The sequence below is a fragment of the Manacus candei genome, unplaced genomic scaffold (genome assembly GCF_025592945.1).
Source record: "Manacus candei isolate 608988 ecotype Guabito, Panama unplaced genomic scaffold, ASM2559294v1 h1tg000014l, whole genome shotgun sequence".
Classification (NCBI taxonomy): Eukaryota; Metazoa; Chordata; class Aves; order Passeriformes; family Pipridae; genus Manacus; species Manacus candei.
Window position 1 is genome coordinate 34,755,438 of NW_026138062.1, and position 15,280 is coordinate 34,770,717.

Below are 15,280 nucleotides of genomic sequence, written 5' to 3' on the forward strand. Positions count from 1 at the left end.
CAGAATATCTCAAGTTTGAAGGGACCCATAACAATGATAGAGTCCAGCTCCCTGCTCCTTACAGGACTACCTAAGACTAAACCGTCTAAGTAGAATTGTTCTGAACAGACAAAACATATCAGGTAAGAAGTTTGCTCATAAACATTTGTACTCAGGCTTAAGAAGTAAATGCAGACTTATTGTTTAAAGCCATTTGGCGCTGCTCTGCAGAAGTCAGTGGGAAGCCACTTAAAACATCCTCTGTGGAAACCATCTGTGTTATTGCTCTGCGCTGTGCCCTGTGCTGTTTCTTCACAAGCTTCCTCTAAGTTCAAGAGGGACATTTAAGTATTTACTGAGAGTAACAATATAGTACTTCGTTATCTGAAAAGTACTTGCCCCCTTGCTGCCTTCCCCTGTTTCCGTATGAATTTAAGTGATCTAAGGATAGTTAGGTCCATATCTTCCTGAGAATCCCTGTCTCTGGGCTGTACTTCTTTCCCAGTTTTTTCACAAGGTATACTTCTTTGTGCCCTCTCTTGCTTCCACCTGTCCCATTCCAGATGAAGCGATGTGGTATGAAGGCATTAGTCATCCCTTCAGGATGGAAGCTCCTTTTTGTGTTAATCTGTTAAAGGTGCTGATAAAGACTAAGCAGGTTTGAGTCCAAAGAGAACCTTCTATTTTTCTGTATTAGCTTTTACTCTTTCAAGAGCAAGGCTACTGGAAGAAAGTCCCAGAGGTGGGCGAGGACCAGAACTGTTGTATGGCTGACACTTAGCTTCATATATCCCTTCCATCATCCGTGAACACTTTATATTGCAAAGCTAGATGTTGAATGCTAAACACTTTATAAAGGTGAAGTCTTGAGCTCAGGCTCTCTGCAGCCTGAGTAGGTTAAATTCAGATTGTCAGGGAAGCAGTTTGAGCAAGAATCTGAAGACTCGATCTGGCAGCTACAGTTGTGGTTCTTGAAACTTGACTTTTTTTTCCCTGGAGTATGTGTAAAAGAGACAACCAGTCTACAAAAAGTCGATTGTATCTGTTGGGAAACATATTTTTCAACAGAGGTAATAAAAATAACTTCAGTATAAACAAATATTTCCAGTGAACTCTTGAGTTGCACTTGAAGAACCTTTATAAGAAGCATTGCTGTCTGATCAGTGAATGAGTACATGAGTAAGCAGATGATTTGAATGCAACTGATGTTTTATTCACAGCTTAATTCATACTTGAGTGTATATCAAGGCAAGGCATATATCCTGATATTGCTACAGTGAGCTCTGCTGTGAAAGCCAGGGATGTTCCATCAAATGATAAGTACCAATAGTTGCCTGTCACTGCAGATTTTTTTTTTCCAAATAGTTAGTTCTTTTCGTGCACTTTTTACTTTGAACTTATACATTTGTCTGCAATCTTTGTGAACTTGTCTATTCCTCCTCCCCTTCCAAGATATCACCTGGGGGAAGCTGCACATTAATAGTATCCTGTGCTATAATCTTCAGTCATCATGTAGACAGCTTACCAAATGTGGAGAATTGGACCACAGCTCTGATCATCTGGCTAAGGGGATTAATGTTATCTAATGCAGTGCGTTGGTACCAAACAGATTATTAGGAGCAGAAGAGGTTTGGAGGCTGAGAGAGTGAGTTGAAGGAGGAGGGGTGTAAAACCCCTCAGGAAATCAGTAGCCATCTCAATTGCAACTTCTGTAGTTAATGTACTGTGTGCAGCAAAATGTATTCTCTGGAGTTGTGGGCTGTATTTGATGGGGAAAGTGTCAAAGAGGATGCTTGCTAAAAAGCTGCTTTTTAGAAGAAACAACTATAATGAAGTAACACTTTGTGCTGAAGTCTTGTCTTAGATTTCATCTTCTTAAACCAAGTGCATAAATATTTGTGGCATTTAAAATGCATATGTAGTGTTTCTGGTAGTTTGTTTAGTCTTACTAGGCAAATAGGGATGTTAAACATTAACTGAGTGTTATATAACTGTGGATATAATTAAATTTAATTTGGTCAAGACAGTTAAAGCATACTCTGTGTACATTACATAGTAGTTGATAAATACATTTCTATAGAGACTTCCATTGACTTGCCAAGTAATCATTGTCACAATTGTCATTGATGGCAAAGTTCACTTAAAAACTACACTGCAGGCACAGGAGTGAATACAGCCTGTGTTAGCTTGCTTGACCTGTCCCAGCTAAACTACACTGGAACAAGCTTCAGCATCTCTGCCACATTTTGGTCATGTCTGAAGTGTCTGTTTAAACTACAGAATCAGAGATGCTGTTCACGTTCTGTCCTTTTTCCTTCCCATGCTCCTTTAAGCATTTTTGAAACTAGGGAGCTTCTTAGCTATTTCTGTTGCTACATAACTGAGAAGTGAACAGAAACTGAGCTTCCGAGAGATGTGTATGTCTGAAAAGGGTGTTAGCAGATATGCATAATACTCTGCTGTGAAGAATAATTGCAGGAGGGGACTGCCAAATGTATATGGTCCTGTGCACTGGAGGTGTCCCTGGGGCTGGTGAGGAGGGTCTGTGTGCTTATCAATCCAAGCCCTGCAGAACTGGCTCCATGTCCCTCTGGAGTGCACGTTTTGTGGCTTGAAGTCCCTTTGACTCCTTGCTCCATACTTCAGTATTTTATTGTGTGAATACTGGGGGGAGAGGGAGGAGAGTGTGTGGATGATAGAACTGCTTTATAATTACAAACCAACACCTTTCATGCACCCTAGGTTGATAAGTGCATTGGGGTTTTGTGTTGGTACTTTAACTGGGCTTCTATAGTGCCCACAGGTGTTTTCACTGCCAGGTAACAGAGTTCTTCATAAATCTATCCAATGGTATTAAGTAAATTTTATGGCTCAGTCAACTTTTTCCTGTATTCGGCTTTTAGGAACAGGACAGCTGCTAGGCTTCTCAGGTGGTTTAATTCACATATGAAGTTTCAGCCCAGCAAATTTCTTTTTCCCCAAATTACCCATCAAATTATTTTAAGAGTGATTTACTAATAAAATACGTATTTAGGTATTTACTAAAAAAAATCAAGGCCATAAAACATAATGCTGGACAAGATAGCTCTGCTTTTTTTGATCAGCAGTAATCCAGTTGGGTGTATTAAAGGACTGTGTAAGTTGCTCGCACAGGAAATAGCCTCTAGAAAAAATGCTGTGTAAAAAACCCTCTGTCTCCCCTATTCCCCAAGCTCCCCGTTCTCCCCTTATTTTAATAGTAAAGCTTTTAGATATCAGTTACATTCTTTTTCTGGAGTGATATGTGACTGACTTGAGATGTGGAGAAGTTTTGTCTAAAGCTTTATTTAAGGAAATATAAAATGATTTGGAACTATAAGTAAAAGTGATGGGGAAAGGAATTAGAGTTGTTTGTACAGATAGGGTTAGAATGGAAATGTTTAATCTATGCATAGGTATTTCCACAATACCTCATGATTTGGTAACCTGATCCACCTTGTCCATGACAAAAGGGCATTTTGGGTGTCTTCTTTAATTTAGAAATCTAGTCCTGAGTATTTTTCCACTTTTGCGTGGTTTAGACTAGCTCAACTCTTTTGAATTCCGTGAATTTTTGTTGACTTGAAACTGATATAAAATGAGAGAAGGATCAGGTTAAAGTAACTGCCAATAAATTTGATAAGAATATTCAGATGTCATGGAGTCAGCCTTTTGTTTTTGAGTTGGAATTGAGTAACATCATCACTGAAGTCAGAGTTGCACCAGAACACAAGGCCTGTGTAAGATTAGGAGGTGGCCTTATGCTTTCTGATAGATTCTATGTGCTTAGTATGAGATTGGAAAGATGACTTGGCAAATGGGAAGCTAAGCTGGAGGAGGGAATAGAATCATTTAGGTTAGAAGAGACCTTCAAGATCATCCTAACACTGACAAGTCCACCACTAAGCCATGGCTCTAAGTGCCACATCTACATGCTTTTTAAATACTTCCAGGGATGGTGACTCCACCATTTGCTTGTCAACCCTTTCCCTGAAGAAATTTTTCCTAATATCCAAACTAAACCTTCCCTGACACAACTTGAGGCCATTTCCTCTTGCCATTGTCACTTTTTACCTGGTGCAGGAGACCCCCACCTTGCTACCATCTTGGTGATGGCTGTAGAGAGTGACAGGGTGTGTTACCCTGCCGCAAGCCTCCTTTTCTCCAGGCTGAAAAACCACAGCTCCCCTAGCTGCTCCTTCTAAGACTTGTGCTCCAGCCCCTTCACCAGCTTCATTGCCCTTCTCTGGACTTTATCCAGCACCTCCATGTCTTCATGGTGAGGAGCCCAAAACTGAACATAGGACTCAAGGTGTGGCCTCACCAGTGCTGGGTACAGGGAAACCATCACTGCCCTCGTCCTGCTGGCCACACTATTGGTGGTACAAGCCAGGATGCCATTGACCTCCTTGTGTACTTGGACACACTGCTGACTTATATTCAGCCATTGTCAACCAATACCCCCAGTCCTTTTTTGCTGGACAGCTTTCCAGCCCCCAGCTTGCAGCACTGCAGGGGGCTGTTGTGGCCCAAGTGCAGGACAAAGTGCTTGGTCTTGTTGAGCCTCATACAATTGGCCTCAGCCCATCAATCCAACCTGTCCAGATCCCTCTGCAGAACCTTCCTGCCTTTGAGTAGATCAACACTCTCACCAAACTTGGTGTTGTCTGCAAACTGACTGAGGGTGTCCTCGATCCCCTTACTGAGATCACTAATAAAGAGATTAAACAGAACTGGTTTAATAATAAGGTAAGCCTGCGGTACCTTTCGCCAAACCATTGAAAATGTCTCTGTATGTGTTAGTGGTCTTTCTTCTCCTGGATAGTGATGCAGTGTTGATAGCAGACAGGGAAGCCTGCACCGTTAATCTGGAAACTGTCATAGCTGAAGACAAAAGTCACTTCTCCAGTGTTGCAATATAGAATCACTGGTGTATGTCAAAGAGTATTAGGAGGTGCTGTGGAAGGAAAACAAAACTTTGAAATCTTTAGTATCGGTTTGGTCTCTTTTGCATCAGATACGAACAAGTAGAATGTGAAACTATTTTTAAAGCTACTTTTTCCTTCTGAAATAGCTTGGCACAAGTTCTGAAGCGTAGTTAGTTGTTGAATAAAGAAACTTCCCAGCAACTGCCCTTTGATTATTTCTTAATGTAGATTACAGCTGTCCTTTTGGGAAAGGCACATAGCTTAGCATGTGAGACACTGACACCTTTTTCTTTCCTTTTCAGAGTATCTCCTCTACAGAAGTCCGAAATAGTAGACATGGTCAAGAAACACGTCAATGCCATAACACTTGCCATTGGGGATGGTGCCAATGACGTAGGAATGATCCAGACAGCTCACGTTGGAGTGGGGATCAGTGGCAATGAGGGCATGCAGGCAACCAATTGCTCGGATTATGCCATTGCACAGGTCAGATGCGAAAAAGAGCAACTGCCATATCATCTTGTCAGAAATGCACTGTGCAGCAATGTAGAGCTTGATGGCTTCTTCTCCCCTTCAAACTAGAAGCATCTCTGCTTGTTTCCTTTTCCAGGCACCTGTCTAAAACATATTTTGGGTGTATTTTGGAAATTTGTTATTGTTTTGCATTCTTCAGGGCAAAGCTCTACCTCTCTTCAAAGTTTTAGCTTCCTCCTAATAGCTGTGCAGTATCTTGGTTCTTGAGTAATTGGGGGAAGCACTTTCTGTGGTGCTTGTGTTAATATGCTTTTAAGTAACTTATCTGTCTTGTTGCAAGCTCTTTTCTCTTACTACGAGTAGGGCTTATAACCAGATGTGTGAGAGTTTGGCTGTTTGGCAGTTCTTAGAGGTGTCTCCTCCTTTATTTTTATTCCACTCACTCCTGTGGTGCATCCAAGAATTGGTCACAGTTCTAGAGGGCTGTACAGTGTTTTCATTTTACGTATGTTATTTTGATTGTTATTTGGGTGAGTGCTCCCAAACTATTCCATCCAATTCAGCACTGATTACTTGAGCTAAAAAGGAGAGTTAAAAGCCTTTTTGCCTTTTTTATTGTATTACTGAAAAAACAAGATGTAGAATAAAGACTTTAAAAAAAACAGAAGAAAGGAAGGAGGTGCTTCAGTTGCTGGACATCCTCTTAATACTATTTACAGCTGAAGTGCTCTGTGTATGTGTTTGAGACTGATGAAGGGCAAAAACAGATGGAGCTGATGGAAGAGAGATCAATCCACTGTCTCTTCAGTGATCTGTGAACTTCAGCTAATGTTCCCTTCTGGCAGGGTGTAGGCAGATTTGTTCTACCAAGTGACATGAAATACTACCATCTTTTGATAGTTTCAGTAGCAGGTGATGTTTCAAAAAGGTTTGGCTAAGTGTTGTTTGCACACATAACTGTTTATTGTGTTAACCCTGCTGAGAAGCAAAGTGGCACTCTCGAATTGCTGCTCTGTACTGCAGTCAGATGAAGCACACGCAGTATCAGGTTTGAATAACTGAGACCTTTCACCAAATTTATCTTGAGAATTTTAGGCAGTTCTGTCAAGTACTTACTCTGTCATAAAGAGTTGCCTATTTCAAATGTATAGCATTATAGGGAATGCCAAAATCATTGTCCATGGTATCTTGTAATGACTTTTTCATTTTTAATTTCTGAGGATTAAATGTTGCTTCTGCTGTATAATTTAATCGAATGCTCTTTACTTTGACTTCCTCAGATAATTTTTTACTTTTATTTTAATAACTAAGCATAAGCAGTGAGAGTTTATCCATGGAAGACCCTACACACTGAATTACTTTTGTGTTGCAGTAGCATTAAATCTGGAGAAATAATTCCATGTTCATGTTTTGCTTCTGCATTAACAAAATCCCCTGTATTTTCGTTTAGTGTTAGAATGTGGAAGTTGCTTTTGGTTTAAAGTCCAGTTAGTGAGTTACTGAACATAGGAATTAATCTTTTTAGTTCAATATGAAATAAAAGCTGGTCCCACCAGCACAGAATTGTACCTTTCAAAAATCACTAAAACACTGTGGAACTGTATTTTTTGTGATTGTGTAGAAGTGCTTTGCTGATTAGAAAACATATAAAGAAATCCCTCTTGTAAGGGAGACTAATACTGTGTGGTAATGTGGGCTTTAAAAAAAAAAAGTGTTCAAAAGAAAAACTCGATCTCCGTGGAGTATGTTTCTTTCAGCAAAGACACATAACTCCCACTAAAGTGTTACTGTATGTGCATGCCTTGAAGGCAGAGTATGTTCTTATTGAGTAATTTAAGACGACCACTCTAATGTAGCATCTCATGTTCAAATGGTATTTCAAATGCAGTGGTGCCAGAAGTAGGCACTTATAGAAGAGAAAGTCTCTATATAGGCTCATTCGGGATTCCAGGGAAAATCAAAGCATAAACCAAACAAAAATAAAAAGCCAACTTAGGTCTGACTCCGCTCCAAATAGCTTCCACAGGTGCAAGGAGCATCTGTTTGAATCATCCTTTTCCCTTTAAATGAAATTGTACCAGTGATCTCTATTTAGAGAATTCCCAAATCAAATGATCTAACTGTTTAGTGAGACGGTAATAGACTTTAATAACTTTTTTCCTCAGTAACTAGCTTTATCATCTTAATCCAGAGAACATCTGGTGTCTAGGGACTGTTCCCTTTTCTTAATTAGGAAAGCTGCCTTTTTCAACAAATGTTCTTATTTCAGTTTTCTTCTTTGGAAAAATTTGCTTGTATTGAGTATGCATTTTCACTGTCTTAAAACCCCCCAGCATGCCATCAGCACACCCTTCAGTCAAGATAGAGGTATCTTTCTAGAAGATAATCTCTGTATGAAAGAAGTTATGCTAGGGTCGATATAGAGACTGTGAAAGCTTACACAAACTGTTTCACAGGAAGGCTGGCCAGATGGTCGTAATGTTCCCTGCTGATTTAAAACTCTCTAAATACAGGAGTGTCCAAACAAGGGCAGTGTTGTAGTAGAGCCCCTGTCTGTACTGTTACTCTGTGCCAGTAGCTGTGCATTTGCATAATTTCAGCGTCAAAACAAATTTAATTCTTTGCCATGTCGTAGTGGAACTCTTCACCAGTGTGAGCAGGCTCAGCACGTTATTTAGGCTGTGAGTACCTTCCTTACTGTGTTCTGCAGTTCTGCAATGCGCTCATTTTCATGAGAGCACAGATGAGAAAATTAATGGTAGGATTTTTCCTGCCCTGAGCTCCAGAGAAGACTACATCCAAAATGGCCAATCCTTAGTTTCAGCAGAGACAAGTTTTCAGGGTGTGTCCAGCTACACTCTATGAGAGGTTTGGGGTGACTTTTAAAGACATAGTGGCAAGTTTCCCATCACCTCTGATGTGTTTTGTTAGTGATTTTGATGAGGAAAGTTGTTGCTGTCCTGCATATTAACTTGAGGTATTAGGTGTCTAATAGGTCAGCTACTCCCTTGTGAGTCTCCCAGTTTCAGTCCTGGCTCAAGTTGGGCAGAGACTGAACCATGAAACTTGGTTCATTTTTGTTTTCTCTCCTTCTTTACTGGCATATCCTAACAAATCTGAGTTGCTGATGCATGGGAGAGGGGCTGCCCTTACAGGATTTGTGGTTCAGTGATTTCAGTGCTGGAAAGCATGGGACCAGAGCTCTCTCTTGACAGTCCTAACTCATTACTTTAGCTTTCAGTTTCAAATAAGTTTTAGTTAAAATAAATTATATAGAATCTAAATTTAGGCAGACAAGTCACTTTGTGGAAAAGGAAGCAAAGCACAATAATGGTCCCACCTTAGTGTCCCAGATGCCTTCAGGTACACACGTACTAAACAGTAAACACAGTCACCAGTTTCAGCTGGGGAGCTGGACAGAGGAATGCTTCAGGCCATAAAAAAAATTGACTAACAAAACCATCAGTAGAAAATGATGCATTTCCCAGGCTGGATTATGAGACTGGTTCTATAAAAGTTCGATTTTCAAAAAAGTTGAGTTTGAACTCTATCTGTGGTTCAAACTAGCATTAAAAGGTACTCATTTGTACAAGACTTATTTACTTGCCCTTTTTGGCAAATGCCCTTTATATATATATATATATATATATATATATATATATATATATATATATATATATATATATATATATATATATATTTATGCTCCTTATACAATATTTTAGGTGCTTTCTATAACACATGATCGCATACATTTTGTATGGTGGAAATGCTAATGTAAATATCTATTCTCTGTAAATGACTCTATGCATCTTTTTTTCCACTTTTGTTCCCCCTTGTGCACTTTATATCATTTCAAGACAGTTCTAATTATTAGACTGTTCTTTTAACACAGAGAAAAGAGACTCTGAACCTTGTAAGCCATTGAACTATAGGAATGGAATACCAGTTGAAGACTTTTTGCTGATACAAGCCAGTGAAGAACACTTTAAAACATTCAGAAGTTTTCTTACAGAAAGGATGCTACCTGTTTATGTGTTGTTTTTTGCATGTACTGCTAAGCTATTTAAGTTTGCACTTGAATAGCTTTCGTATCTGATTTGAGGATTTTTTTTTTCCTGAGTGCAGGGATTTACTTTATTCCAATTTTTTTTAACAATTCTTCATACATGTGAATACTTCTTTTCTGTCTTTCAGTTTGCCTACTTGGAGAAGCTGTTGTTGGTCCATGGTGCTTGGAGTTACAATCGAGTTACCAAATGCATTCTGTATTGCTTCTACAAAAATGTGGTTTTGTATATTATTGAGGTAAGAGTAACTAAATGGATGGGTCTTACTGGTGCTTACTGCTCAAATTCTCTCTTATAAAAAGCAAAACTCATCCAAATGGATTGAGCTAAAATGATGGGTTTTTTCTTCCATATTTAACAACTTAAAATTCAGTTTCCCTCCTCAGATTTAGTTGACTGTAATCTTGTAACATTTGTAAAAGGAAAAATGAAGGTTTCAGTACAGTGGAACCTGGGATATGAGATGTCAGGGACAAAGTTAATTTCTTCTGTACAAATATTCTTATTGAAAGCATCTTTGTATTCATGGAAACATTTCAAGTAGACCTTATATTTATAAAAACTTGAATTTGGGGCTAATTTAAATCAAAAGTCTGATAGAATTGGGAAAAACTCTATAGACAAATAGTAAACCAGGCAAAATTATAGCTGTTGTTTCCAAATTACAAAGTGTAGATTAGCTGGAACTGAAATTAGTTTGCCTTGTTTTTTGGAAAGAGAAGACATAATTTTGCCCTACAGTGCCAGTGAAATGATAAAATCAGTCAGGTTATTTGATTTCATAATTAAAAGGTAACTAACTGTCTTTTGAAAATTAATTGCCTGAAGATGTCAAGTAGTGAAACTGGATTTTAAAGAGAGCTGAATACTGTTATTACCATTAATACATTGCATTTCAACCTGCTTAGACAGGAGTGTAGTTCTCATGCTGCAAAATATAGTCTTGAATTTAAGAAGTATCAAGAAGGGATTTTTATCATGTGCTGTTGCTTAGAAGCACATGAGGAACTTGAATTCAGTGGTTTGGTCAGTTGAGTATCAAGTAATCACTTGGTACAGCAATTTCCACAGTGTTCATCACTTTTATCAATATAAGCCTGTGTGTGTGTGTATATATATATATATTAGGTTTTCTATTTCTTTCTGCAGTTTAGCAGCCATGAATGAGGTTGACAGATAGGAAAAATGCAACATTTAGAATTAGGCAGATAGTTATATCAGTTACAGGAGACAGTGGATAAGTAATGTTTTGCTATTAAGTAAGTCCTGTAATGGTCAGTGTATGTGTATCTGGCTCTGTCAGGGTTTGATCAGCTTTTGTGCATGATGTTAGACTCTTAGAGAACAAATACTTTACACTGACTTGTTCCATTTTTCCTGTGCTGTTTCTGAATTAGCTGTTGGTTGTTAAAATTTCAGTACAGATTATTCTACTGCAAGAGTTATCCCACACATCATGTTTTTAGGAAGGTTTTTTACATGCTGTTGGAGATGACAATAATATTTGTTATTGTGCAAAAGGAATATAAATAATTTTTAAAATTACTTTTCTAGTGGGTTTCTTATTGAGCGTGGCAATTGCTGGGGTTTTCCCTGAATTGTTCAGAAAATGCTTAACAGCTTCACGATTATCTTCTATGATTCTTTTCTCCATTTGAAAATTAGTGTGCAAGTCCTGCTTCTAGCCCACTGTAGCACTGTTTGTCTTTGCTTCATTTACTGTAGTCTGACAGGTAAATTAAGTTCTGCATTAAATGTTGTATGGCTAAATTATGCTTTCCCATTGAGCAACTGTGCAAGGGGTTGAAGGCAAGTGAACGCCACTGGGACCTCTAGCCAGAGATAACTGAATCATTTTGCCATAGGGAGGAATTTTATTAGCCAGATATCTCTGTATGATACATACAGTGCAAGTCTGCTCTGAGAATGTGGGGTCAGATATTCTCTTCGCTGTCTTAGTCTTTGTTCAGTTCTTTCTGCAGGCTGTACTGAGGCAAAAGAGCTTTTGTGTCTCCTGATATCCATGGCTAAGATCAGTTCCATCAACACCTGAGCACTGAAAAATATGTTACAAGATGCAGCCCTGTACCTCAGTTACCCTTCTGTGCTTATGCTGCATAGAAGTTGGGAACAAATTTAAGACTTAAGGAGGAGGTAAAATGACAGAAGTAATCTTGTAGTCCTGCAGCAGTGGGAAGAGCTCAATTTGGTTTTAGTTTGCTTTACTAGCAGCTTTAAGGAACTTCCCCTCCAAAACTGTATAAAACCAGCCAAATTGCCTGGAAACCCAAGAGATACCAGTTTTGGTATCCTGGGGATGCAAGGGAGAGAGGAGAGATCTTTAATTCCCTCCTTAGCTTTGCACAAAGAAAGATGAGTTGTTTTGTTGTTCTGCTGTGAGGCTCAGGAGTGCTGATCAGTCTGTGGTATGGAGTGATGCTCATGAAAGAGAAGCTCCACAAGGGAATAAATCCTTCAACTTAAGTGCACTTCTGCACTGTTGCACAGTTGTGCGTATGGTGCATTCCTGATTGTTTCCCAGAGCACTGGACAAATTTAATATCTACCTTTACTTTCTGCTTGGATGTGTGGTGTATGGAGAATATTCTTTTAGCATCATAATGAAACAGGGATTTGAACATGAACTACTTTCTAAGCGTATCTTCTGAAAGATTGTACTGAGTAAATATTTATACAGTTGAATCAAAAAGCGCACTGTGAATATGACTGTCAGTTATACCTTTGTTACTGTACCTGTTTTATTTCAATGAAATTTTAACACCTGAGGAATAGATATTGTAAGCCTTACATAAATGGGTTTTGCAGCAGTGAGGCACTGGGGCTCTTCATAACTTTTATTCCCTGATACTATCCAAACACCAGAAGGAAGAGGTCGTGCTCCAGCTTAGCCTACAGAACATCTGGACACAACTTGCAGAGGCATGCATTAAGATTAAACTTAAGTTAATTAAACAACGATAAATGCTTGAGAAGAACATTGCTGTCTCCTTTCCTGGCACCCCAATGTTGGTATACTAAAACCCCTCATACACTTAGAAGTTCATCTTGACACCTGTCACTCTTATACCCAGGGTATCCAAAGTGTTGCATCTCTGAAACATTAAATTTTATCAACTTTTCTTCAGGTTCTGGGTTGAAATACGGACTTTGGGGTTTTGTGGGAAGGATACTCAGGTAACTGCCATCATGGGCTTTACTCCTGAGAGATGCTGCGGGGTTAACGCTGGTGCTTACCTTCCTGCAGTGGCTTGTTGTTTATGGAGAGACAGGTCCAGGAACTGTTTTCAGCTGCTTTGATGACTAAAATGTGCACCCATATTGGGACAATTTCATATAGCTGGAGAGGTAGTATAACAGAAGCCTTGTGGTTTAGTGATTGCAGGGGAAACAGAGGTGAATATATTTTCCCTCTTGCTTGATAAGGCCCTCCTAATATTTTTCAAGAGGTGAATTTTAAGTCAGCAGAGTAATAAAGCTCAGCGAAGTCTGAGAAGATTTTTGGCTTGGCTTAACAGCTGTGTTCCATTCCTTTCTCTGGCTGATCTCTCCCTTAGCATTTCTTCATCGTTGTCCTTCTGCTGTTCTCTTGATTTCTCCCCTTGATTTTTGAAAATACAAAACTCATTGAAATACAAACAAAAAGCAGAAAGAGCAGCAGGTCCTGGAAATGCAAGTCCTTTTGATGTGCTTCTTAGCCTGAGCACTTGCATATCACTATTGTCGAGGTGCTTTAGGGTATTAAGTTGAGGTTCCCTTGCTTAGGGAGTCACTTACCAAGAGGGGTGCAAAATCAAACCTTTCCATCCACAGAGCTGATTGATACATTAATTGCTGCTGCTTTCCCACTCTTGACTGGCCGTGCTGGTTGCAAGGGAATCTACATGGAAAGCTACCAGTATGGCTGCAGGGATGAAATACAAATATAAAGCCCTCTCTTTGATGTCCATTCCTATATTTCCCGTGTCTGGCTGCAGTAGCGCTGTACACTAAAGCCATTTCTGAGGAAAGCAAACCATTCAGCATCATCCTGAGGCAGAAGGTCAGTGACAAGGTTTTGGCTTTTGAAGATTTGACAGGCGAGTACCTGGGTATCCTTACAAAATACCATTTCATTCAATTACTTATGTACCTGGCTTTAAACTGACTAGTGAAATGAAAGATCTGTTTCACATCTGTCGAGCAGATATATTTCACTGCAGATGACATAAAGTTGTCCTGATGGTATCAGAGCTTTGAAATATAGCTGATTTCAAATGTAAAAGAATACAGGAATATTGCTTTCATGTCATTCTTGGAGAAGTAAAACACAGCAAGATCAAAGATGAGATCAGAAATATCAGGTAAGAGTTTAAGACCTTTGGGAATGGTTCTGTGGAAACAGTAACATGGAAGATAGCTTTCAGGCCAACACAATGTGCGGGAAAAGTGTGCTCAGTACTTCACTGCAACATGTTGGTTTTTTGAAATGTGCCTGGTATGAAGTGCTTTTGTATTATATTACAGAATGAGTTGGGGGTCGGAATAGGTGGTCCCAGTGTCAAGGTCTGGCAGTGGAGGGCCATGGCAGAGAAATGGATGACAAGTGGGAAGGGGAGAATATAGCGTCCATCACTTGATGCTGCATTATTCTAATTTCTGCCTTAAGAATCCAGAGATGAATTGTAAGGTGATATTAGAAAGCTGTTTCTTTGTGAATCCTGAAAGGGAAATCTTAATATGTGAGTGGTGTTAAACAAACAAGATAGGAAGAAAATACCAGGATCATAATTTTTCTTCTAGAGTTGAATTTTTGAGTTTCAAAAACTCCGAGTAAACACAATTTATAGATAAACATGCTTTTAAAGAAGTGGTGGTTTAGTGAGTCAGCGAGATCTGGCAATGAGAGCTGTTAAGTACTCCACACACTTAGTGGTCACCACTTCAGATGAGCTCACAGCACAGGCTGCAAAAGCACACATGAAATGTTGCTGCTTGAGACCTTTCATTTGTTTTTTCTGTTTTCATGGTTTCCTGTCAATCACAACAGGTATTTTTAAAAATACGGAAAGCAGACATGGGAATTTTAACTCTGTTATCCAAATGGTATGCAGAAATGAGTGTATCTGATATGTTACTAAAAAATATACAGCTCTAATGCTTTGGTGTGCTTATCCCTGATTTATGTAATCTGACTTCTGCCTACATCCCTGTGCTTTCTGTTTCCAATTGATTTTGCCGCTCTGAGGTTGCAGCCAGGCAATAGAAAACCAAGCATGGGGATTTTTGCAGTAAGTTGAGGACTGAAGCTCAATAATTGTTGTCATATAAAGCAACTTTCTTAAGAGATGAGAGCAGTATTTCCCCCCAGTGTTAAATTAAGGATAAGAACATATGGTTGCAAAATTTTCTAACAAGGATAACAAAAATACAGGCAGCTAGCTGTCTTGTCATACTTATTTATTCAAATTATTCAGTTGCCTGTTCAAATACTTCAAATGCCGATAGGCATTTAATAATCATTACATCTGTGTTCATATACTCAGTTCATGTGGTAAGCTTAGCACAATGCTCTAATTATGATGAAGCAAAGGACGAATGTGTATGTGACTTCCATTTTACATCATTTGGGAATCTAGCCTTTGGATTCTCACAAATGCACGTGTATCCTGAATAAGTAAGTTAACCTCCATAGACAGGTGCTTTCAGGTAGGCAGAAGGTGGGATTCAGTGTCCTTAAGATTGGTATCAGGTATAAATTAGGTGCCTGAGAGAAATGTATGTAGATTACATTTATGGATGCTCTGGGCTCAT

General features: G+C 39.1%; 1 protein-coding gene across 5 annotated transcripts in view; it reads left to right on the forward strand.

The window, feature by feature from the left end:
- Positions 1–15,280, forward strand: part of ATP8A2 (ATPase phospholipid transporting 8A2) — a 330,711-nt gene that overhangs the window by 162,958 nt on the left and 152,473 nt on the right. For all 5 annotated transcript variants that reach the window (XM_051780106.1, XM_051780107.1, XM_051780110.1 and 2 more), the window contains 2 exons: positions 5,228–5,411; positions 9,597–9,707. In XM_051780106.1, the coding sequence (XP_051636066.1) occupies positions 5,228–5,411; positions 9,597–9,707 (295 nt within the window). The remainder of the gene's footprint in view (positions 1–5,227; positions 5,412–9,596; positions 9,708–15,280) is intronic.